Source organism: Acipenser ruthenus, chromosome 3, assembly GCF_902713425.1.
Source record: "Acipenser ruthenus chromosome 3, fAciRut3.2 maternal haplotype, whole genome shotgun sequence".
Lineage (NCBI taxonomy): Eukaryota > Metazoa > Chordata > Actinopteri > Acipenseriformes > Acipenseridae > Acipenser > Acipenser ruthenus.
Genome location: NC_081191.1, coordinates 70540463 through 70563388, shown reverse-complemented (window position 1 = coordinate 70563388; position 22926 = coordinate 70540463). Strand labels below are relative to the sequence as shown.

The window sequence follows — 22926 nt, the reverse complement described above, 5'->3', positions numbered from 1 at the left end:
ATGCTTTCAAGCGCCAACGCCTGTGTGACAAACAGCCTGGTGCAGGAGGAGTGAACCAAGCTGATCGGATGATCGAGGAAAGGGGGAGGGAACAGTAAGGGCTACACACTGGCACACAGGAAACAGATAGCAACGAAAGAGTAGGCACCGGTTACACAAGAGAAAGGTGCTGTTTACAAAACTAGGTTAAACATTATTCACTTAAAACAACAATTTAAACGTACAGAGTAAAATGGGGAGAAGTTCATGGAGGAATCATGTGAAGTGGATCTGCCTTGTAATAATTTCTGTGCAAGCATCGTACCATTGGGTAAGTCAGTTTCTGCTATCGTTTTCAATGAGAGTTACATTATATTATTATAATTATGCAAGGACTTGTTTGCCACCAAAATAATGATACTTTTGGGTTATAATTCACAGCGTGGACAATAATACAGCCAAGAAAGTTTGGGTTATTGGTTTGGGTAACAGACAGGCCCTGTGCTATTCTGTGTGTTGTTGATTGGTGCTGTTGCAACGCCACAGACACTCGGCTTGCTGATCTGCATGAGACGGGAATAGTCTGTGTGACAAACTCAGTGAAGGTAAAGCTGGCTTTGCTTAAAAAAACCGAAACACCGAGGTATAGCCTATGCACAGTCGAAACGCTGTTCTGTGTGTTTAGTTTTGTTTTTGTTTTGTTTTTCCCCCTGGACACATCACTCTTCCTACCTGCCCCCTATTTACTGCATTTAATCCTGTACTTTAGAGTATTGTAATCTGTTAAGTGTTATCTAATCTGTAGTATTTTGTATTTAATTATATCCTGATGTAACTATCACTGACACTGTTATCTGCTCCGTTATTGAATCGTATTTTGCCATACTTGTACTTGCTAGAACCAAAGTCATTGTATTTATCTTGCTCTTAATTGTATTATTACTTGTACTGTGATTCTTGAAATGTATTTGTTTATGACTGTAAATCGCCCTGGGTAAGGGCGTCTGCTAAGAAACAAAATAATTAATAATAATAATAATAATAATAATAATAATAATAATAATACTAGGTTATTATCGACGGTAGAAACAATATATAAACAAATCAACAGTACAACACATTCCAGACTTGATTATTAAACACATGGTTATAACTTTTGGCGTTTGAGAGTATTTTGTGCTCTTAGGTGTGCTTAGTCAAACTAGTCCCACACAAACAAGGGTTAGGTAAGGTCTTCCAGGAAGCGTCAAGACCACTGCGTTTGCAGATAGAACGAATGTGTTTATTATTACAAACTCATAAATACGAGAAGAATGGTTGATGATTATAGGTCATTAGAGCATTTTTGTTCTCAACCTTGATTCATGCAAGATAAATGCAGGCACATACTGACATCTGTTGAATGCCAGAAATCTATTCAAAAGAACACTATTTATTTATTTATTTATTTATTTTTATTTTTGTAACTTTGTACTGTAAGTTAACGTTTATTTTACATGTGCAGTAAAGTATTTTATATTATTGTTAGTCTTCTTCTTTGTATATTCAAATAACCAAGATGGCTCAAGTTTATGTTACATGTATACTACGGTTTTTCGCATTAATGTTATTTTTCTTTAATACTTAAAAATCCAGTTGAAATCAATTTCCATTCTTTTTTTTTCCCTTCTGCACCATCCAGGATTATTATGCAAATATGATCATTGGTTCTTGAAGCACAAAGAAGAGAACAGACTAACAATTTCTCAAACACCAAATAATTCAGGGATGGAAATGAGACCCATTGCATAGCAATTTGACCCAGTTCCTGGTTTTACTGTGTTTCACCTGAGCTTGTTCCCTATACTTGTATTAAAACCTGGAATGGGTGAAATGCCAAGCATCCCTCTATGGTACTTGCACTTGCAAACTGGACACATTTACACACATGGCAATAATCCTCATTAGAACAGTCCAATGAAGCAGAAGAAGGTTGCGACCAGGAAACCTTTGGTGTTCTGTCTCGTTAGGCAAAATAACACAAGTTCAGTTTCCACAGGTTTCAGTAAACCTGCTGAAACTATTTCTGTTCACCCTGGACCCTGGCTTTGTTTACTTTCTTAAGGGCTCCACTCGATTGCTCAGGCTTTAATTGGGTACATGGCTAAAGAGAGGGTGGGAACCTGTGCCATACTCATTTCAGCTCTTTCAGTTTTCTTTTGTTTTCCTTTTGTAAATTCTTTTTTTCATCCCTAGCAAATGTTATCCAAAGGCCTTTTTGCGATACTACCTAGGCTATTATTCACACCAATGCAGCTACAAATAACTGTTTTACAGATTTTAAACTGATGAAAACAGTAGAAAATGAACATGTATTGATTTCTACCACAGCAGTAAGCTTATTTAGGCTGTAAACATGTCATGTTTGTCACTGATTGTGAATTGAATGGGATACCTGCCTCCTCCACGACTTTATTACTGAAGTATGTTGTTTCCAGTGAGAGTAACAAAGGAGCAATGCTGCCTGAAAAAATATTGCATGCCAGCATTCATATGTAGGATACTGTACATCTTCCAGTGTTCCCTGATGAAACCAAAACTTAATGTGCAATGGTGCAGAGAACGTCTAGTGGGTAGTGGCCTTAAGTCTTTTTCAGAAATGTTAATACTTTTTTTAATAGATGGCAACACTATACAGTGTTTAAGCATGGTAATTATAACTGTGGTATGTGATAAACTGCCGCCCAAGCTTATTTGTATATTTAGGGTTTGATGGGTAATCCCAAGTCACAACACTAAGAACTGCTCTGTATCACCCAAGCAGAACTGACTGCATTCATTTGCTAGGGCTAACACATAGTGAAAGAAGCACTGATAAAAGGCACATGTCTTTGGGGTATCATCTGATTGTCACATGATGCGTGAATGGACTCCTCTTACTTGTGACTATTTTTCTGACCTCTTATAACCCATGTTCCAGAATAAAGGGTAACATCACAGCTATTCCTTAGTGACAATTTGAGGCATGCTAAGACTAAACTGCTGTGTAGTGTAGGCCATGTAACCTCAAGTAAAGTATAATCATTACATTTTTGTCAAAGTACACATCATGGCCTTGCCTGTATGAGCATTATCCTGGATTGTAAAGAGGATCTCTTACATAGCACTTTATTTCTTTATTGGAAACATTTTAAATATGCCTCTCATTTTGAACTGTCAAACTGTGTACTGTAGCACACATAGTGCAATCACACTTTCTTTTAAATGCAAATTTTTCACAGAAATGTAAATTAAATCAATTTTTACTATGAACATGTTTCTCAGTTGTGATTGAGATACATGAATGGCTTAACAGGTATCAATTTAATTCTTAAAGGAGAGTAGAAGTCAGGGTAAAACAGAAAATCAGAAGACCTAATTATCGATTTATACAATAGGCAATACATTAACTGTTGTTCTGAGTGATAAAAAAAAAACAGTATCGGGGGAGAATCTAAAGTAAATATGACATTGAATAAAATGATAACATTATTTTTAAGTTTGAAATGGATGGTAGAACAAAAAACAGGAGACTAAATTGCCATTATGTAGTGAATAAATAAACTAGCTGCTTGTGTGGGAATTCATTTTTATAATAAAAATGTTAATTTTACCAAAACATGAATAAAAAGAAATTTAACAAAATGGCAACAAGCTTGTATTACCACGGAGATTGTATTCCTGCAGTCATGTGCTGTTTGTGAGTGCACAGCATGCAGGGTAAAAAGTGGCATCATGCTTTATATTGTTTATGTAAATACACCCCAAACAGAGCAGAGCATGATAATTAAAGTCAAAAGTGTGCATTTGTTATTGAGTGACAATTAGTGATATTTTAAAACTTGTTTTTGTAAACAGTATCTTTTGAATTAGACTTTGTCATGAATAGAATAGCACAATATAGTAAAATATGCGTGTAAGGCTCTAGCTGGAGGAGAACTATGTCTCATTTCTTTTAAATTTGGGAGTATGTTACAAGGTGCCACATGTTTATGACATCTGGCATTACCTTAATTTTTTTAAAAATGCTACCAAACGTTTTAAAATCAATTTCTTACAGAACACGCAGTAAAACCTTGATAATCTGAATATTTTAGCAAATTGAATATGTGCTAACCAGTCCCCAATCGGGTATTTACAGTACAGTGTAGTGGTAGTGTATTTAGAGGTAAAGGGGTTGTACTATCTGGTTTTAGTAGTGCTGGGACAAATATCCGAATATTCAAATATTTTTGACGTGTTCGGATACAACAATCAGATGTTCGTATTCGCTAGAAATGATAAAAATACCTTGCACTTATTTACAGCCTCACCAGAAGTTGTGCAACACTTTAAAAAATGGCAAATGAAAAAGAGCTCCATGAGATGTGAGATTTATTTATATATATATATAAACAGGATCAACAGCAGCTCTCAAGCCTCTATTTAAAAGTTTTAGACAGCAAAAAATAAACAAACCAGATTATGCGTGTGCAAGCATAGCGCTCTCTATGGAAAGCCATCTGGGTCAAAAAAGCATTGTGCTACTTTAGATCGAGTCAGAATTTCATGGGACAGAAAAAAGGCAAGCACGTCATTCTGAAATGCCTTGCTTAAACAGTGCCCAACTTGCTGGAAATGTTGTGTGGTGATTTTTATATAGATTGTATATATTACATATTTTTTGTTGCAACTTTCTGTTATGTGGAATGAATAATTAGTAACCAAAATGGTGAGTTTTTTTCCCCTTCGTTTTACAACGCCATTTCTACGTTGTTTTATTTGGTGTTTTAAAGTTAAATTTCAGTTTTCGTTTGCTTGTTCAGCTACAAAAAGGCTTAAGTAAACTTCATGTTTTTACTTTATATCTATGGCCACTGTTTACTGTGAAGAAACGGCAATGACAAGGAATGAATGAAAAAAAGTAAAATAAATAAAATGTGGTTTCAACTTTATGTACTATTTATTTCGGGAATAAACAAATAATGCTTAACTTGAACTGCTATTTGGCATTCTTTGTTTTGTAGTTAATTCACTGGGATAAAGTAAGGCCTACACAACGTATTCTTTACTCCTGGGATATTTTTCTACTTTATCGTGTTACATAGTGTAACGTCTTGCTGTAAAACACAGACACACGCACGGGCCACACCCCCCTGCCACTGCTGCTATGCTGGCTCTGCTTGCGTTCTGAGCAATATAATGGCTTTTATTACTTTTTGAAAACGAACGATTATCCAAACGAATGTTTAAATCATGAGCAAATATCCGAACATGAAAATCCTGTGTTAGTCCCAGCACTCATTTTTTGGTGGTTTCTTGGAGCTTCAATCCTCTGCTTGTTAGTTGTACTTTGAGTTTCAATATGCAGATATTTAAAAAAACAGTGCTTATTTAAAAAGCACCCAATGTCGTTGCCCCCCCCCCCATGAAGGGCGTATGCAGCATTACTTAATATGTACTTGCTAAAATCAGCTTGCGTTAACACTGGGTTTGCTTGGACTTTGGAAGGGACTGGGGATGGGGACAGTCATGCTAGTAGTAATCTTGCTGGAATTACATATTGTTTTATGACAAACTAAACTGTTTAATGGGTGCAGTTTAATGCTTTCCAGAAACACAAGAAGTTAAGGAAGCATATTGATGTTTGTGAAAGCACCATGTAGTTGCATAAAATAGTGTCTTTTAAAAAGACGCAGCCTTGAGAGATGATGTTGCAAGTAAAGTTAAATAGAGGAGGTTTGAAATCATGTAATGTTGCTTGTTTGTAAAATGCTTTAACAAATATATTAATAGAATGATGTAAATGTGCTGTTATTGGTCACAGCAGCAGCACCTGAATGACTTTTATAATGGGGCTTAGTGTAGATGAATACTGTAACAATACACCCAGTACCCCCTACAAATACGCACTTTGATTAAGTACTGTACAGTATCTCTTGTAATCCACCAGGCTTGAATCCTTAACACATAGCTTTCTGTTTGCATATCCCCCTGTCTCGTTTCAGGTCCAGGCTCAGCATTGCGTGTGGTATGGAGAGTGCCAGACAGTACCAAATACAGAAGAGAAGAAGTTTAACTGCAACTACACAGGGCCACCTCAGTCGTTGCCACAGGAGGGATATGAACTGGTGCAAGTAAGGAATAATTTGAGACATTACTGCTAGTGCCTTATCTTTTGTAGTTTTTGGTGGGGTTTTTGAAGTTATGGATTATGCTTAGCTATGAAGAAAAGACACGTGGCTAGCAGATATTTGATTAGAATATTACAATATTTGCGATTGTTTGTGCCTAGCCTAAAACACAGAAAGGGTACAACAAATTTAAAAAAAAAACACACACACACACAAATACACGTGTTTAAGAAGTAGGTTTTTTTAAGCATCTTAAGCATGCATGAGCCAGGGGAGTCGGTCGGTACCAAACGGGGGACGAAGGTTCACTGTGATGGAAAATAGGTGATAGAAGTGCATAACTCTTTGCCAAATCTGTTTTATCACCACATTTTCAACTGTACCCCAAATTCGCCAGTAGCTAGATTTCTACAGTGAAGCAGGGTCTTTATATCAATCTCCCATAAAGTCCTTATTGGTTAAATTTAAGGCATTGAAATTAACAGCCAAAATAGTCAAACACCTGCACTTGCCAGTGTAACAAACAGCATTCAATTATCTTCACTGGTTTGCATTGGCAGCCTCTCTATTGCACTTTATCTTAAATGCAATTTTCAAACACTAACAAATTAAGATAAAATTTAATTTACATATCTCAACTGCTTTTTATAAGATGTTATTAGTGCACTTTTATATAATGTATCAGGGTCAATTTAAGACATTTTGTAATTTTCTAGGTGCTGTATTAATGAGTTTACCCCTACTCCCCTAGGGCAGCAGTGTGGAGTAGTGGTTAGGGCTCTGGACTCTTGACCGGAGGGTCGTGGGTTTAATCCCAGGTGGGGGACACTGCTGCTATACCCTTGAGCAAGGTGCTTTACCTAGATTGCTCCAGTAAACAAACAAAAAAAAAAAAACCTGTATAAATGGGTAATTGTATGTAAAAATAATGTGTAAAAAATAATGTAATTGTATGTGCCCCCATTTGTAGTTTTAACAAGATTAAAATAAAAAATTGCCCACAGCTGCCCCTCAGTACATTTTTGTAGTACTGAACACACCAAATTGCCATTTTCAGGTTTGCAATCTTGAAAACATTGGAGGATACAAACTTTTTTTCATCTTGTGCAAACTGTACATCCTTTATAGTGATTCAAATGCAAAAATATGCAATGAATACATGTTTTTATCAGGTATGAAAAATCACATGAACAGAATAACATGACTGAAACCATAATTCATTAGAATGCGTTATGTTTTTGTTTCTGTCTTGTAGGAACTGTGCCCAGATTTTTTGAATGGCACGAACAATGTTAGTCTCTGTTGTGATGTTCAACAACTTAAGACCCTCAAAGGAAATCTCCAGCTCCCTCTCCAGTTTCTCTCCAGGTATATAGATATAGAAACACCCAAAGGGAAGATGGTGATGGTGGGGGGGGTGCGGTGGTTATTGCATTAAAATGTGAAGCTGACTATACCATCACCATACTTTCATTATCATCTGATGGCGGAACCAGTGTGGTGTCACAGGCTTGTGTACAAATATCAGCCTTGATAATGTTGCATTACTCACATTTGTTAATCATAGAGGAAGGGTACTACAGTATGTAATACATTTTAACGGTTGCATCAAGCCTTTTTAAACCTGAAAACAAGATAAATGAGCCTCTTTGACAACTGTGACACTTCATGCACGCTCTGGTGGTAAAGTAACTGGTTGTGATGGTGTTGCCCTCACACTGATGATAATAACAAGTTATTGTGGAAACTATTGTGAATCTGTTTATTTCTCCTTGTCAGGTGTCCGTCTTGCTTCTATAACTTAATGAACCTGTTCTGCGAGTTAACATGCAGTCCTCGTCAGAGTGATTTTGTTAATGCCACACAGTTCGAGCCCTACGTGGATCCAGTCACAAAAGAAAATAAAACCAGTGTCACTGCAGTACAGTATTACATTGGAAGTACATTTGCAAATGGTGAGGAAAATGAGAAACAAAAATCACGGTTCTTTGGCTTAGTAGTTTGAAATGCCAGTCTGGAGTGTATGAATAACTGTATTGCAGGCTGAGTGTTAGGTAACAAGTCATGGTATTGTCTTGTAATAACCGGTCTTCTCTGGTTAATAATTTGCACTAGTTTAAATGTAATCAGCACAGTCCAGGATTTCCTGGTGATTGTTCCGTACAGCATGTATTTAGCCATGGCCTTTGTCGCTAACTGTATTCCTCTGTCTTCCTAGAGAGAGACTTGTTTTATGTAGTGTTTGTAAAGTGAAGGAACATGTTGTACTTGGGATTTATTGCTCAAATTTTTATGCCGTAAAGAATGGGAGGTGATTCCCAATAGATACTCAGAAAAATGTTTATTTAATTTTTCACTTTTTGAAATTGTAACTGCTTATTTTCTGACTTATAACTAACTATTGTAAAGCCTTTGAAACTTTGAGATACAAACTTATTTTCAATTGCAGATTGTTATAATACAGCATTGCACCAAAGCACCCACTGGCTGTTAATTGATTTATTTGTTGGAGCATATTGGTTTGATTTACCATGTTAGTCAAACACCCTTTTAGTTTTTAATACAGGGTTTCTTAATGCATTTTTTTTCTCTTGCTCCTTGCTAGCTATGTATAATGCCTGCAAGGATGTCGAGGCTCCTTCTAGTAATGACAAAGCATTGGGGCTGTTGTGTGGGAAAGATGCCAAAGACTGCAATGCCACTAACTGGATTCAGTACCTGTTCAGCGTAAAAAATTCACAGACGCCATTTCCAATCGACCCCATCTTTTCAGGTAAGAAATCTGATTGTTGATTTTATTTATTTATTTACTTATTTATTTTAACTCATACAACATGAATCTGAGTGAAAGCTATCTTGTTGAAGAGAAAACACAATAACAATGTTGTACCTTTTTGTTTTATTAGATTTGTGTGTTACTATCTGTTAATATTTTCCATAGGTGTGTCTGAACATTAAGTGATTGTCTAAAACAGGTTTCAAGTTTTGAAAATAAATGGGTGCTCTCGGATCAGCCAATGCTAATTGAATCTGTAGTTTCCTTTGTAGGTCTCCCAGTTGAAGGAATGAGTCCAATTCTAATTGAAGCTGTGGTTTTCTTTGTAGATCTCCCAGTTGAAGGAATGAGTCCTATGAACGATGCTACAAAAGGCTGCAATGAATCGGTGGACGGCAATTCCGGGCCCTGCAGCTGCCAAGACTGTTCTCTTGTTTGCGGACCCAAGCCTCAACCGCCCCCTCCCCCAACACCATGGACAATATTTGGTTTGGATGCCATGGTGGTGATCATGTGGATCTCCTACATGGTGTTTCTCCTGATCTTCATCGCCGGAGTCCTGGGAGCTTGGTGTTACAGGCAAGTATAGTTTTTTGTTCTTGTTCATTGTCGTACTGTTTCGGAGGTTGAGTTTTCAGTAGCGTGAGAGGAGATTAAAAGCAGCGAACAGGCATAATCTCAGACCACAAAATCAACAGTTTATTGGATTATTCCCAGTTGCAATTCTAAATGTCTATAGGAGGCATCTATGGTGTTAGCCATGTAGTCTGACGGACTGACAAGGCAGACATGGATTTTGATTGAGGACACTAAACAATGATTAATGCCTAATACCTTTTAAAATTATTGTAGCTAAAAAAAAGAATACATGAGTATAAGGCATAGAAACTGAGAACTTTCTTTAACCTAGTGTAGTACCAGATAACCTGTTTTAAAATTAAAATACATGTGTGGTGTAACATGTTTATTTTAAAAGTACACATTCGAGATCCTTTTAGCTATTGAAATGCAAAACAGGTAAGACATAGTAATATTCTGTTAGCTACAATTGCTTAAATACAAGACCCTGAAATAGCATAAATCTTTCAGGCAAGATTTTGACACAAATCTTGTTCATCCCAGTTAAAATGAATGCAATATAGCAACACATTTACAAAGTAAGGCACACGGTGATACTTTGTGTCTGCATTTTGGGTGTAACATCTTTTGGGTTGCCATTTAATATAAATGGTGATAATATTGTCTTTAATGTAAGCTATTGTTTTTTTATACTAAGGGTTAATCCTTAAATACTTGAAAGGAGAGAAATGTCCAACTTCCACAGAATGGAAACATCTAATGCTATATGTATATCAGCTGGAGGGACTCTACCAGACAAAGGAAAATTTAATTCAGGATTTGGTCAATCACCGATTTAAAAAAAAAAAATTAAAAAAAAAAAATCAGATTTTTGAGTGTTTACAAATTATCAGAGAACAAAATGAAAGGTTATTTCGGTCTTTGAGCAAATTGTTTTGGTCAATTTGCAAAATGGAAAATACCAAACAAGCAAAGAACGAAACAGTTCTTCAAAATCTGTTCGGGAACTGTGCATTTGCTCAAAGCACATTTCGCAATTTGATTACATCGCTTTACTCAAAGACCAAAGAAGCTGTCTGTTCTTTTCTGTTTCATTCTTTGCTTGTTTGGCATTTTCCATTTCACAATTTGAGAGAAATAATTTGCTCAAAGACCGAAATATCTTTTCAGTTTGTTCTTTGATAATTTGTAAATTCTCAAATCGCGAAATGATTATTTTTATCTTTGATTGACCGAACCCTGACTCTGAGTGTAACATATATATTACTGTCGGCTTACTAGCATAACGTTTGCTATCATGCTGTTCCTAATAATTATCACTGACGGTATGGGGTGTGAGTTTAGATGTATGTTGGAATGTTAAAGTTATATATCTGAGAATTATGCTTGTATTATAAGATTTTATGTATGTTACTTAAAAATGTAATAAAAATATTTATTAAAAAAAAAAAAAAATTGTCCTTTTCATCTATTCACGAGTTTTTCTTTTAAATTTGGTATTGTAAATATGTATTTGCCTTCTCTTACAGAAAAACATTAATCCTGTCGGAGTACGGACCAATTCTCGACAACAATTCTCTTCATTCAATCAACAGAGACAGTGAGCATCAAGGTGGGCGACCCTTTTCGTCTATGATAATGAGATGCTGCAGTCAGTTCTTATTTTTAGAGATATATGTATCCTGTTAAACTTGAAGTAAACCAGACAGTTGAAATGTAATACATTATTAGAAGTTGGTTATTAAAAGCTGGTGTAGCGGGCAAGGTTATATTAGCTTTTACTGCCTTTCAACCCTGCGGGCAAAATTAAGTTGGTAAGTCTAAACAGAGTCAACAGCGTACGTTGGTCCACATCACAAAACCAACACACAACTCTGCGCAATTGTCCGTTTGGTTAGCACAGGATTCCGGTCAGGATTGAAGTACAGTTGCAGAGCTATGTGGAGAAGGCCTCTTGGCATCTGCCTTACTATAAACAGTGTTCCCTGATCCTCCCTGGTGGATGTCTGTTTTCTTCAAAGATCAGACCTCCTGCTGTGAAACCATCGGTGAGAGATTTGAGAACTTCTTACGGCGCATCTTTACCAACTGGGGGTCCTTCTGCGTCCAGCACCCGTTGCCTGTCGTGCTGTGTACTCTGGTCTTCATTGCCATCTGTTCTTCCGGCCTGGTTTATATGAAGATAACCACCAACCCTGTGGACATCTGGTCATCCCCCAACAGCCAAGCACGCAAAGAAAAAGACTACTTCGACTCACACTTTGGGCCCTTCTTCCGCACAGAGCAGCTCATTATTACTGCCCCACAAAGCAAAGTTACAATATACTCTCCCTACTTTGGAGGATCAGATGTACCATTTGGCCCTCCTCTGGACAAAAGTATCCTGCACCAGGTAATTAACAATGTTGGTTTGTTGAGAAGGGAAAAAAAAAGGTAAATCAAGAGATGAAAACCTATAAAAACCCTATGCTGTCTCCAGGCCCCTTTTATAATGCATTAAAAGCATTTCTCACAATAAAAGCATTTGTGGATGTCATTTTGATATGCTGATTGGTTTGTGCAACTGTTCTGAGGTTATGTTGGTGAAGAGTTGTTTATTATCAACGGGAGGCACGCAAAATCTGACAGTTGTCACATGACAACTGCTGTATAAATACGAAGACTGGATAAACCTTCCACACTGTAATTCTGTGTCTGTGCCTTGTTTCAGGTGCTGGACCTTCAGAATGACATTGAGAAGATAGAAGCCACATATGAGAATGAGACTGTTATGCTAAATGATATCTGCCTGGCACCTCTTGCCCCCTATAACAATAACTGCACTATTATGAGTGTCCTGAACTACTTCCAGAACAGCCACTCTGTTTTGGATCACACCGTTGGGGGTGACTTTTGGGTCTTTGCAGATTACCACACCCACTTCCTCTACTGTGTCAAGTAGGTTGATCAAATATGAAGTTCTTATTGTGTTTGTTGGCTGTCTTCATGAACCATCATTTTCATTGATTTGATAAAGTAAATGCGCAGTGTCATTTTCTCAAGTTCATATTATTATAAAACCAGTTGAAATTAACCATGAAATAAGCTCTTGCATGTGTTTTTTTTGTTGTTGTTTTTGTTCCTATATGAAAGTGTTTTTTCTTACTGGGTTTTGTTTTCAGGGCTCCAGCTTCCCTAAATGATACTAGTATGCTCCATGACCCTTGCTTGGGTACCTATGGTGGGCCAGTCTTCCCTTGGGTGGTTCTAGGAGGCTATGATAGTAAGTTTAATGTTTACAGTCTATCTGGTTGTACCTGGACTAAATACAAGCATGTTTGTTTCATGCAAACGTATTTCTAAAGTAAACATTTAATCTAATTAGTGACTAATGAATAAAGCTGATAGCTTGTCAGTGTACTGCAATCAAAAATGTTAATTTTGTTAGGTGTTTCTTTCATAACCGTGCTTCCTTAATGTAAGGAAGTAGGATAAGGAAATTGCCAATTATTGATCAGTCACTAATTGGATACAAAATTAAGTTTACAAGTGGAACAAACAAACATTTAGATATTGGACCGTATGCTGGGCAGAAACTGATATTCTGGTAATTTCTTGATTACCTTTATTAGGCACACACAGCGTAGTAGGTGCTAATTGAATAGGTAGGGTGAGGTAGAAGCTCATACTGTAGCTGCAACAGTTAGTCTCCATTATTATCATTCCGACATCTTTCACCTGACCTTGGGCCAATTAGAAGTGTAATTGTGTAATTTGTAATTAATTGCAATTACAATGTACTTTGTAGTTGAACCTTGGCACACCTGCGTAATTGTATTTGTAATTGTACTTGCCATGTAAATGGACAATTACAGTACAATTACACACCTTTCCAAGCTTAATCATTCACAGTTCCATGTTGTGTTTTATATTGAGCGAACATTCTTGTCGCATTTTCAACCACTTTTATTGGCCCCATTTGTTTGAAAAAATGTTATACAAGGTGTTTCTGTATTTGTACCTGTGATTACTGCTTGGTAGAATTAACAGAGTAAACATGTTAATGAGTGTAGCTATTTGTTACTTTTTAGTGTAATTGTAATTATATTTGCAATAACTGCAGCATACTTGTTACTGTAATTGAACAAAATAGCACTGTAATTGAATTTCAGCAAATAATTCTGCTGTAATTGTAATTTTATAATTGACCCCAGATCTGTCTTTCACTTTTGCTAAATTCCTTAGATTTTCCCAGTATTAAATGAAGCAACTGAGCGTGATGGAACTGACTAATTTTTAATTTCCATGTTGCAGGTGACAATTACAACAATGCCACAGCTCTGGTGATTACCTTCCCTGTGAACAACTACCACAATGACACAGAGAAACTGAACAAAGCCCTGGCCTGGGAGAAAGAGTGGGTTTTCTTTAAGAAATATAACTGGGACACCTGGAGAAATGTGAAAAAAATGTGTTAGGACCCTTTTTACAGATCAGGATATCACTGTATGATGCAGCCGCTTATATTTTAGTCTTTATATGTCAAATGAAAACAAATCCTATCCAGTTACTGAGTTAGTGTTTGACCATGGTCCTTCACTTTACCCCATGCATAAGAACATTTACGAAAGGCCATTTGACCCACCTAAGCTTGTCCTGTTCCTAGTAGCTGATTGATCTCAGAACTTTGTCAAGTTGGGTTTTAAAGACTCAAGTGTTTCTGCCTCGACAGCATGACTAAGTAGCCTATTCCATACTCTGCATCTGAGATCTCCTTCCCTCTGTCCTAATTTACATACATAATTTTGAACTGTGTCCTCTGGTCCACGAGAATAAAGACAGGAAGGAGGGAAACTAAACAACAAAGAAATAAAGCTTAAAACATTATTAACTACACAATCCTGTCAATGGCAATATCCATCTAACCACCTGTAATGTGTGTGTTTTTTTTTTGGTTTGTTTTTCGCAGGTTTGTGAAATTTATGAAGAATTACAGTAATCCCAACCTGACAATTTCTTTCAATTCTGAGAGGAGTATTGAAGATGAAATAAACCGCGAAAGCAGCAGTGATATCAGTACCATTGTCATCAGCTATGCCATTATGTTTGCCTACATATCCATTGCCTTGGGACACATCAAGAGCTGTCGCAGACTACTGGTATGTGAGACCTATTTATATTCAGTTGTGTTCATCTTTATGAGTAAGCTTCATACTCATAAATACTCAGATTCTCTAATCCTCAGGTTCATCAAAGCATTTGTAACGTAAAGGTGTCTTGCTGATATGACTCATGCTGAAAGAATAACACTTCAGCTTGCAGTTAAAGTTAGTGATAAGTACAGAGTACAAGAGAAGCATGCTTACATGGCTGTTTAATGTAGCTGCTGCATTTCAGAATGTACATTTAAGACCGGTCTCACTATTGCTTTTCTGTCTTTCAAATTTGATAAATAAATGGTGAACAATGTTTTGTTTTTGTTTTTCAGGTGGACTCTAAAATCTCCCTGGGGATTGCTGGTATCCTAATTGTGCTTAGTTCCGTAGCTTGTTCCCTCGGTATCTTCAGCTACGTAGGAATTCCCCTCACGCTCATTGTCATTGAAGTTATCCCATTCTTAGTGCTGGCTGTTGGTGTAGACAATATATTCATTATTGTCCAGACCTATCAGGTATTGATTATTATCTCCTCAAATATCAGCTTTTTTTTGTTGTCATTTTGACCTGGGCACCTGCTGACAGGAAGGGAAGAGACATGGAAACTGCTTTTTGTCTGTGGCTCTGAAGGTGGTAGTGTGATTTTCATTGTGGTTGTTCCAGCTGTTCATGGGGCTTTAAACTGCTTCTATCTAGCCAAAGGGTTGTGCTTCTCTTGTATACTCACACTACCAGCCACAAAGACATCACAAAAAAGAGAGCCTTTTACTCTGCAATTGCAACATATTTGAAAAGCAAAGTTAAAAACACTGTGGTGCCCTTAAGTACAGTATTTGATACTCATTGAAGCTGTCCAAAAGTACAGGACACCCTCGCTATAATGAATCTGTTGAGGTCCAAGCCTTTTGTTCGTTATATCGAGGGGTTCGTTATAGTGAAAGGACAATCAAAATGAACGACAAACTGTTGGAGTAAATTAATGAGATGAGATTGAGATTGTGAATACAAGTAGATTTACACATACCTGTTTGTCTCATATATGCAGGATTCTGCTTTTGCTTTATCCTGTTCGTTAAAGAATTAAAACACAGTACAGAAAGCACAAATCCAAAATTGAAGCTGAACATTTATTCAAAATCAATCTGACACGAATCATTTCAAAGTGCACCAAATCTTAATCCAACATGCAAGAATCCCAAACTGAGTTTTTATTCCAGATCATGAAAAGTTAATCAGATCCTTTTTTTTTCTTTAATCAATTTTGCTTTGTTGTGAATTTAGGTTGTCAAGTGTTTTTTGACAACCTATATTCACGACAGAGACATGCCTGCGTTACTCCTTTTTTCAAACGATCAATATAGTTTCCAGCTTTGTTGCAACATAATTTTTTGTTTTGTTTTCGGAGGCATAGTTACACAGTGCGCGTTTTTTATTAAGACAAGAGATGACTTCACTGCGGAGGTGGCATGCCATGCGTACAGACCGGGATGTTGCCAGTGTGTGTTTTATATGATCTTTTTTGTTTTTTCATTTGGGTCCAGGGGCCAGGTTCGTTATAATGAAGGGCATTATAGCGAGGGTGTACTGTACTGTTACTACTTTAAAAATATTTAATTTCAAAGATATGTTGTACTGACACCCACTCCAGACTACTTGTAATCAACAGATCAGATCATCAGCCTTTTCTGCTTGATCCACAAGTGCTTGATTGGATTCAGAACTTCTACTCCATTGTTGAAACATTTCATCAAAGTCAACAGTTATTGTTATGGGCATTAAAATATATATATTTCTAACACAACGCAACCATGTCTTGCCAGTCATTCAGTAACGGTTGTTTCCTCCTTAGCGAGATGAGCGGTTGGCTCAGGAGGAGCTCCACCAGCAGATTGGTAGAATCCTTGGCGATGTGGCGCCCAGCATGTTATTGTCGTCTTTCTCCGAGACTGTTGCCTTCTTCCTGGGTAAGAGCACTCATTACTCCACTGTGTTCAAACGTAGCAAATTACTCCCCACTTCTCCTTTTTTTTCTCATTTTGATCTGAATTTCCTCTTTAGGTGCGTTATCCACCATGCCTGCCGTGCGCACCTTTTCCCTGTTTGCGGGGCTGGCCGTGTTTATTGACTTCCTGCTCCAAATCACATGCTTTGTGAGCCTGCTGGGACTGGACATCAAGCGGCAGGAGGTGAGACAGTCAAACGGGCAGAAAAGCCGAGCCCACAAACATAGGGCTCTCTTGAAGCAAGTGTAAAGAACTAATTACAACAGATAGATATTAGTTGCTGGAAGTAGTTAAGTTAAATGGTTAGCTACGAAGCTACTACTGTAACTTTGCTCCACCATTTTCCATTTTTTATGGTGCAATTTAAAATACACTTTTCAGATCAATTAAAAAAAAAAAAAGTAGGTTTACTGGTGTTTGGCAATTTACAGCATTGTACATTAATGTATATTCAATTTTCTGTGGTTGACAGAGCAATCGCTTGGATATTCTGTGCTGCCTGAAACAGAAGGAGGGCACTGAAGAAAAATCAGATGGATTTCTTTTTTGGTTTTTCAAAACCCTTTATGCCCCATTCATACTGAAAGAGTGGGTGCGGCCTATTGTGGTAAGTTTTAAGATCAGACATGAAGGAAAATATTAAAACCCATGTGCTAGTTTCATTATTATGAGTCAGTCCTTTTTCCTGTCAGCTTCTGCAAAGTACCAACACCGACCTGCCTTTAAAAACCTTCAGACCTCAAGTTATAAAAAGAATGACATTTTTGGCAGTCTGCTCTTCTTCCTTGTTTAATTTCCATGTTAACAATGAAATAAAACACAGAAGTGACCATTGGGAATTGTATATGTATATTTGTACACAGTACTTGCCAGGATATACAGTAGATGTTGTAAACATTTTGGTTTCTTCTATTTGAAAAGCAAAGCTAAATAAACACCACGTTGTTTACCGCTCCCTGCTTTTGTACTCAATCAACCATTCAGTCTGAATGTACATGTTTTATATCCTACATGAAATCAGTTTATTCTGCATTTGGAGTGTGGTGTCCAGTTATGCAGATATATACAGATGCCTTCGGAAGCTTTGAAAAGTCTACATATGGTGTCATCACCAGACACCCAGGAATGTGGTGATATAACATTCCAACAGTGTGGGTGTGCTGGAGGTCTAACCCTACCATTTCTTTAGAACACAACTCCACCTGGCATGTCTGGTTAGGTGTAGTGCTTAGATTACTTCAGCTTTTTTGTGAGTGTTGTTTTGGTCATGCCTGGCTAACAAAAGGAGATATGAGACTTTCTATAGTAACCACATGCTTTTAAAATAGTGTGGATCAATTTAGCAACATGATACAGTAGTTCCTTTTTTTTCTTTTCTAGGTAGTTTAGGTATAAAATTATTGAATTATTTATTTATTTATTTATTTTTAGCAATTTCCCATTAATCTGCTAAAATCTAGGAAGTAGGTTGAGCAACTTGTCAGAAAAGATCTCCAGGATGTACTGTACTGTACAGGATGTTTGCTCCAACTGTAAATGCCTTGTGTTATGTCTCTTGCAGGTTGCTTTGTTTGTTGGAATTTTGTCCTTCAGTATTGCTGTGGTCAACAAAGTGGAGATTGGCTTGGACCAAAAACTCTCAATGCCTGATGTAGGTGAAATCTACATTAGAAAAGAAAAATGCAATACAGTATTTGTTAACATATAATGGTATGAAAAACACTCCCAGTGATGTGTGGTCTTTTTATGTGTGTAATCAAACTTGGACACATAGGTCAGCAGCTTCATGTTCCCTTCATCTCTGTAATGGATAAAAGAACACCCCGTTGTGCTTTTCTCTGTAGGATTCCTATGTGCTGGATTACTTTGTGTCCTTGAGCACATACCTCCACTCTGGCCCGCCTGTGTACTTTGTAGTAGAGGAAGGCCACAACTACACTTCACTGGAGGGACAGAATATGGTGTGTGGGGGAGTTGGCTGCAACAATAACTCTCTGGTACAGCAGATCTTCACGGCTGCAGAAATAGACAACTAGTAAGTATTCAGGACATCCTATCCATGTGAACTTCTCCAAAACAGCTACACATGCAGCCAGTCTTTGAACTGTATTGTATTGTACAGATTCACAAAGATTGTTTTAGTGGTGTGTTAAAGAAAGCACTGCAAAAAAGAGATCTGTTTGTTGTTTTCTTCTCAATAGCTCATTTTCTTTATCTTCCAGCACAAGAATTGGCTTTTCCCCCTCCTCCTGGATTGATGATTACTTTGACTGGGTTAAACCTCAGTCAACCTGCTGCAGATATTACAACACTACAATGCAGTTTTGCAATGCTTCAGGTAAATAATTATATGGAAAACGGCCTATTACAGATCAAAGACACTGTTGGTTTTATCTTGCCAGAGATAGCAAACAATCTGTTACCTTCCCAAACAAACATTACAGCTTCAGCTGGCAATTGGTTTTGAGGCGCTTCTGAGATTTATTTTTATTTTTTCTTCATGCAGACATACTTTTGTTGTCATAGGAATAAAAAGATCCCTTTAAAGTGGTGTGTTTGTCCTCTTCTAGTGGTAAACTCGTCCTGTGTCCGTTGCCGCTCTTTGACCGATGAGGGGAAAAAGAGACCGCAAGGCGAAGACTTCATGGAGTTTTTGCCAATGTTCCTGTCTGATAATCCCAACCCCAAATGTGGGAAAGGGTATGCTTCTGAATGTCCCTCACTAGTAAATGCATCTCATTTCTACAGTGGTTTTGCTCAGTCATGCAGTTGCTCAGTACCACTGTTGGTGACAATCACCCATCCCTGTAGAAAATGAACTTCTCTGGTTAATATAAACGTTTATCACCTCATATATTTACATAACTTCTTATTTTAAGGTTTATCAGTTTTAAATGTTAGGGCTAATATTATGAGACCATTTGTAACACTATAGAACTGTTGACAACCTTCAAATGGTGAAAGATCTGTTTTTCAACCCTAGGAAAGTTTTGGAACTAATCCCTGAAATAATGTTAATGTTGGATATGAATGAACCGAGGTAGAATGATTGATTGTTTGCCCTAATGCTCTTTCTTTTTATTGCTTGGTGCAGGGGCCATGCAGCATACAGTTCTGCAATTGACCTGATAAACAATAAAACAGATGTAGGAGCCAGCTACTTCATGACCTACCACACCGTACTGAAAACCTCCCCAGACTTCATAGACGCAATGAAAAAGGCACGCAGTTTAGCAGATAACATAACTGAATCTATGGGGCTCGCTGGCAAAGACTATCGGGTCTTTCCTTACAGGTAAACACTTTTATTATTATTATTATTATTATTATTACTACCACCAGTACAATGTATTTCTTTATTTTTAAATATACTTCATTGGCAGTTAGAGGTTTCTTTCAGGCTATGAGTGTACATAATGTAAGTCTTGTTGTGTATTAATTCACAATAAGTGGGTTTAAAAGGCATTATTAAGAGAGTACACGGTATCAGGATGTGTACACAGCAGAAGGGCATAGTGCAGCTGTTCAGTCTCACTCGTGTTTCTCTCTCATTCTTACTTCCTTTATCCCCTACATAAAGGTACACCCCAATCAATGTACGGGAACCCTAATAGTCCAAATGCAAACATGCATTTTTCAAACCTGTAATGTAAGGGTTTAGCCACACATTTCAAACCTAGTGTAACCAATACAATTTACTTGTTTTCTGTCCTACAATACATTTGAGGTACGAGACAAACTCCTGGGCTCTTAGGGGTATCTGAGGACCAAAGTTGAAATCCACTGTAGATCATTGTCTTACACTGATGACTGTTTTTCCGAGAGACTGCAGCTGCAACTCCCTTTATACTGTAGTAAATGGTAGAAACAAGTCCTTTTGCATGCTTTGCGATCATAAATCAGTTGCTAAGCTGATTAGATAAATAAGCCACCTAGAGCCTTGGCAGTCTGACCTAGAACAGCCTCTGAAGGGTTTACAGTAATAAGTGTGCTGATAACATGTTACAAAGATGTCATTTGAAGAGTTAAAAACAAGGAAGTTGCAGTAGGTGGTTTTTGTTCCACATGACTGGGTTGTGGCTGATGCACACTTTATTTGAACCTTTTTATGGTTTTTACTAGGACTAGTCACCAGAGTTTTTTGTGTGAGGCTTTGGTGTGAGATGTTGGTGGTCTGTTCTGGAACTCAATAGCTGTGCTGTCTTAACATCCCTGCTGTTTCCATTTTTTTTAAAAGGCAGAATAAAATGTACTAAGGAAACATAGGAGCCCAATAAGACAGTAGATCAATAAACCACATTGTGCCTAATCCAATTGCCCCTAACTAGTTTGTGAGTAAAGGGGCTGTATTACATTTGTTTTGCTATCCACACAAACTCCAAATGGATCTAAAACCACTCCACACCAGCTGTATTGTTTTCACCAGCTGATCGGAAAGATAAACCTCAATAGAGAAGGCCTGTTTTAACTGAACAGTGTCACTATTGCCTAAGAGTGGTTTAACAGAAAGCTAAGGTCACACACTAAGGGGAAACAACAAGTCTCAATACATTTTGATTTTTACTTTTAGAGAGGTAGCTTGTTTGTTTGTACCAGAAGTGGTATTACTGCTTTCATTATTTTCAGTGTCATTTCTTGGATGTTTGAGAAGCTGCTCCATAACTATGCAGTTGTACAATGACTGCAAATGCCACATCAGACTGCCTGTAAAGGTCAGCGGGAGGTAACCTGGGTGAGCGTGTTGTGATTTATTTTTGTTTGTTTCCTCTCTACAGCGTGTTCTACGTGTTCTATGAACAGTACCTGACCATTGTGAATGACACTGTGTTCAACCTCTGCGTGTCGCTGGCTGCCATCTTCATAGTGACCGCTGTCCTGCTGGGTTTTGAGGTCTGGTCAGCTGTCATGGTAACCCTGACTATCGCCATGATCATTGTGAACATGTTTGGGGTGATGTGGCTCTGGAGCATCAGCCTGAACGCCATCTCGCTCGTCAACCTAGTCATGGTGAGGAGCAAGGCCAGGGAGAGGGACCAGGGGGTCGGGGTTTCTTAAAGCAGTTTCTCTGGTTGCATATTTACCAATATGTTATACCCCTAGCATTCATGGTTATAATTTTGTATGGTGTTCCAAGTACACTCAGTATGAAAAGTATTTATTTATTTATTTGTTTATTTACTTATTACTTCCTTAACAAGCCACTAAACGCTAAGTGTTTTTTTGTTTTTTGCTCCGCTGTTTTCTTCTGGATCATGTGACAAATACCAGTAACAGTAACTTATAATATGCTTTCTCTGTGCAGAATATGGAGTAACAAGCTAAATCTTTATTGAGTTTATCAAATGCATTTTCACATCGTGCTTTTGTTTTTTATTTTGTGTGGTCATGTTAAAACGCAAAGCTGCATTTGAACTGTTCCACCCCTTAACGTCTTACGTTCATATTCCAGAGCTGTGGAATCTCGGTGGAGTTCTGCAGTCACATAGTTCGAGCCTTTTCTGTCAGTACAAAGAAAACCCGAGTGGAGCGTGCCGAGGAAGCACTGGCTTATATGGGCAGCTCGGTAAGTAGACCAGTTACTGCTGGAAACTTCCTTTAGTTTAACCCACTGAAAGACTCAATTCTAAAGAGTCCAGCTAAATTATTTTGACTAGACGTTATCAACTAGTTTAATTTTAGTGCTTCTATGATTTAATGACAAGCAGAAAGCTTTTTGTTCCATATTTACACCCAAATGACTTCCTTAACAAGCACTTGTAGTTGGGTAGATAATTATTTATTTTTTATTATTTCATTTTTTTGCAATATGTAGAAAACCATAAATCTGTACTTTCAGATAACACTTTCAGATGTGAATTTAAAATATATGTTCATTTAAATTCCATCGTGTGTCATTTTGATACACACACAACTGGCCTTTGATTAAACAAAGTCACTACTTTTGTATCTAATTGTTTTTATTTACAGGTATTCAGTGGTATTACTTTGACCAAGTTTGGTGGCATCATTATCCTGGCTCTTTCCAAGTCACAAATCTTCCAGATTTTTTACTTCAGAATGTACCTGGCCATTGTACTACTGGGAGCTACCCACGGCCTGATATTTCTTCCTGTGCTTCTCAGTTATATAGGTAAGGAACCACTTTTGTTAAAAAGCAATCTAACATACATTTAAGAAATGTCAAAGGAAGGGGCTCCCGAGTGGCGCATCCAGTAAAAGCACTCGCTAGAGTGCAGGATGCGCTCTATAGCCTGGACGTCGCCGGTTCGAGTCCAGGCTATTCCACAGCCGCCCGTGGACAAGAGCTCCCAGGGGGCGGCGCT

General features: G+C 37.6%; 1 protein-coding gene across 1 annotated transcript in view; it reads left to right on the top strand.

The window, feature by feature from the left end:
- LOC117394405 (NPC intracellular cholesterol transporter 1-like) overlaps positions 1-22926 on the top strand; it is a 25960-nt gene continuing 3034 nt past the window's right edge. The window contains exons 1-24 of the mRNA XM_059015869.1: positions 1-310; positions 5985-6113; positions 7366-7478; positions 7890-8065; positions 8716-8883; positions 9216-9465; positions 10995-11077; positions 11487-11857; positions 12176-12402; positions 12627-12727; positions 13759-13861; positions 14414-14603; positions 14933-15115; positions 16450-16564; positions 16659-16786; positions 17076-17210; positions 18165-18254; positions 18448-18638; positions 18826-18941; positions 19174-19303; positions 19698-19898; positions 21379-21610; positions 22053-22166; positions 22571-22733. Of these exons, the coding sequence (XP_058871852.1) occupies positions 233-310; positions 5985-6113; positions 7366-7478; positions 7890-8065; positions 8716-8883; positions 9216-9465; positions 10995-11077; positions 11487-11857; positions 12176-12402; positions 12627-12727; positions 13759-13861; positions 14414-14603; positions 14933-15115; positions 16450-16564; positions 16659-16786; positions 17076-17210; positions 18165-18254; positions 18448-18638; positions 18826-18941; positions 19174-19303; positions 19698-19898; positions 21379-21610; positions 22053-22166; positions 22571-22733 (3787 nt within the window). The 5' untranslated portion in view covers positions 1-232. The remainder of the gene's footprint in view (positions 311-5984; positions 6114-7365; positions 7479-7889; positions 8066-8715; positions 8884-9215; positions 9466-10994; positions 11078-11486; positions 11858-12175; positions 12403-12626; positions 12728-13758; positions 13862-14413; positions 14604-14932; positions 15116-16449; positions 16565-16658; positions 16787-17075; positions 17211-18164; positions 18255-18447; positions 18639-18825; positions 18942-19173; positions 19304-19697; positions 19899-21378; positions 21611-22052; positions 22167-22570; positions 22734-22926) is intronic.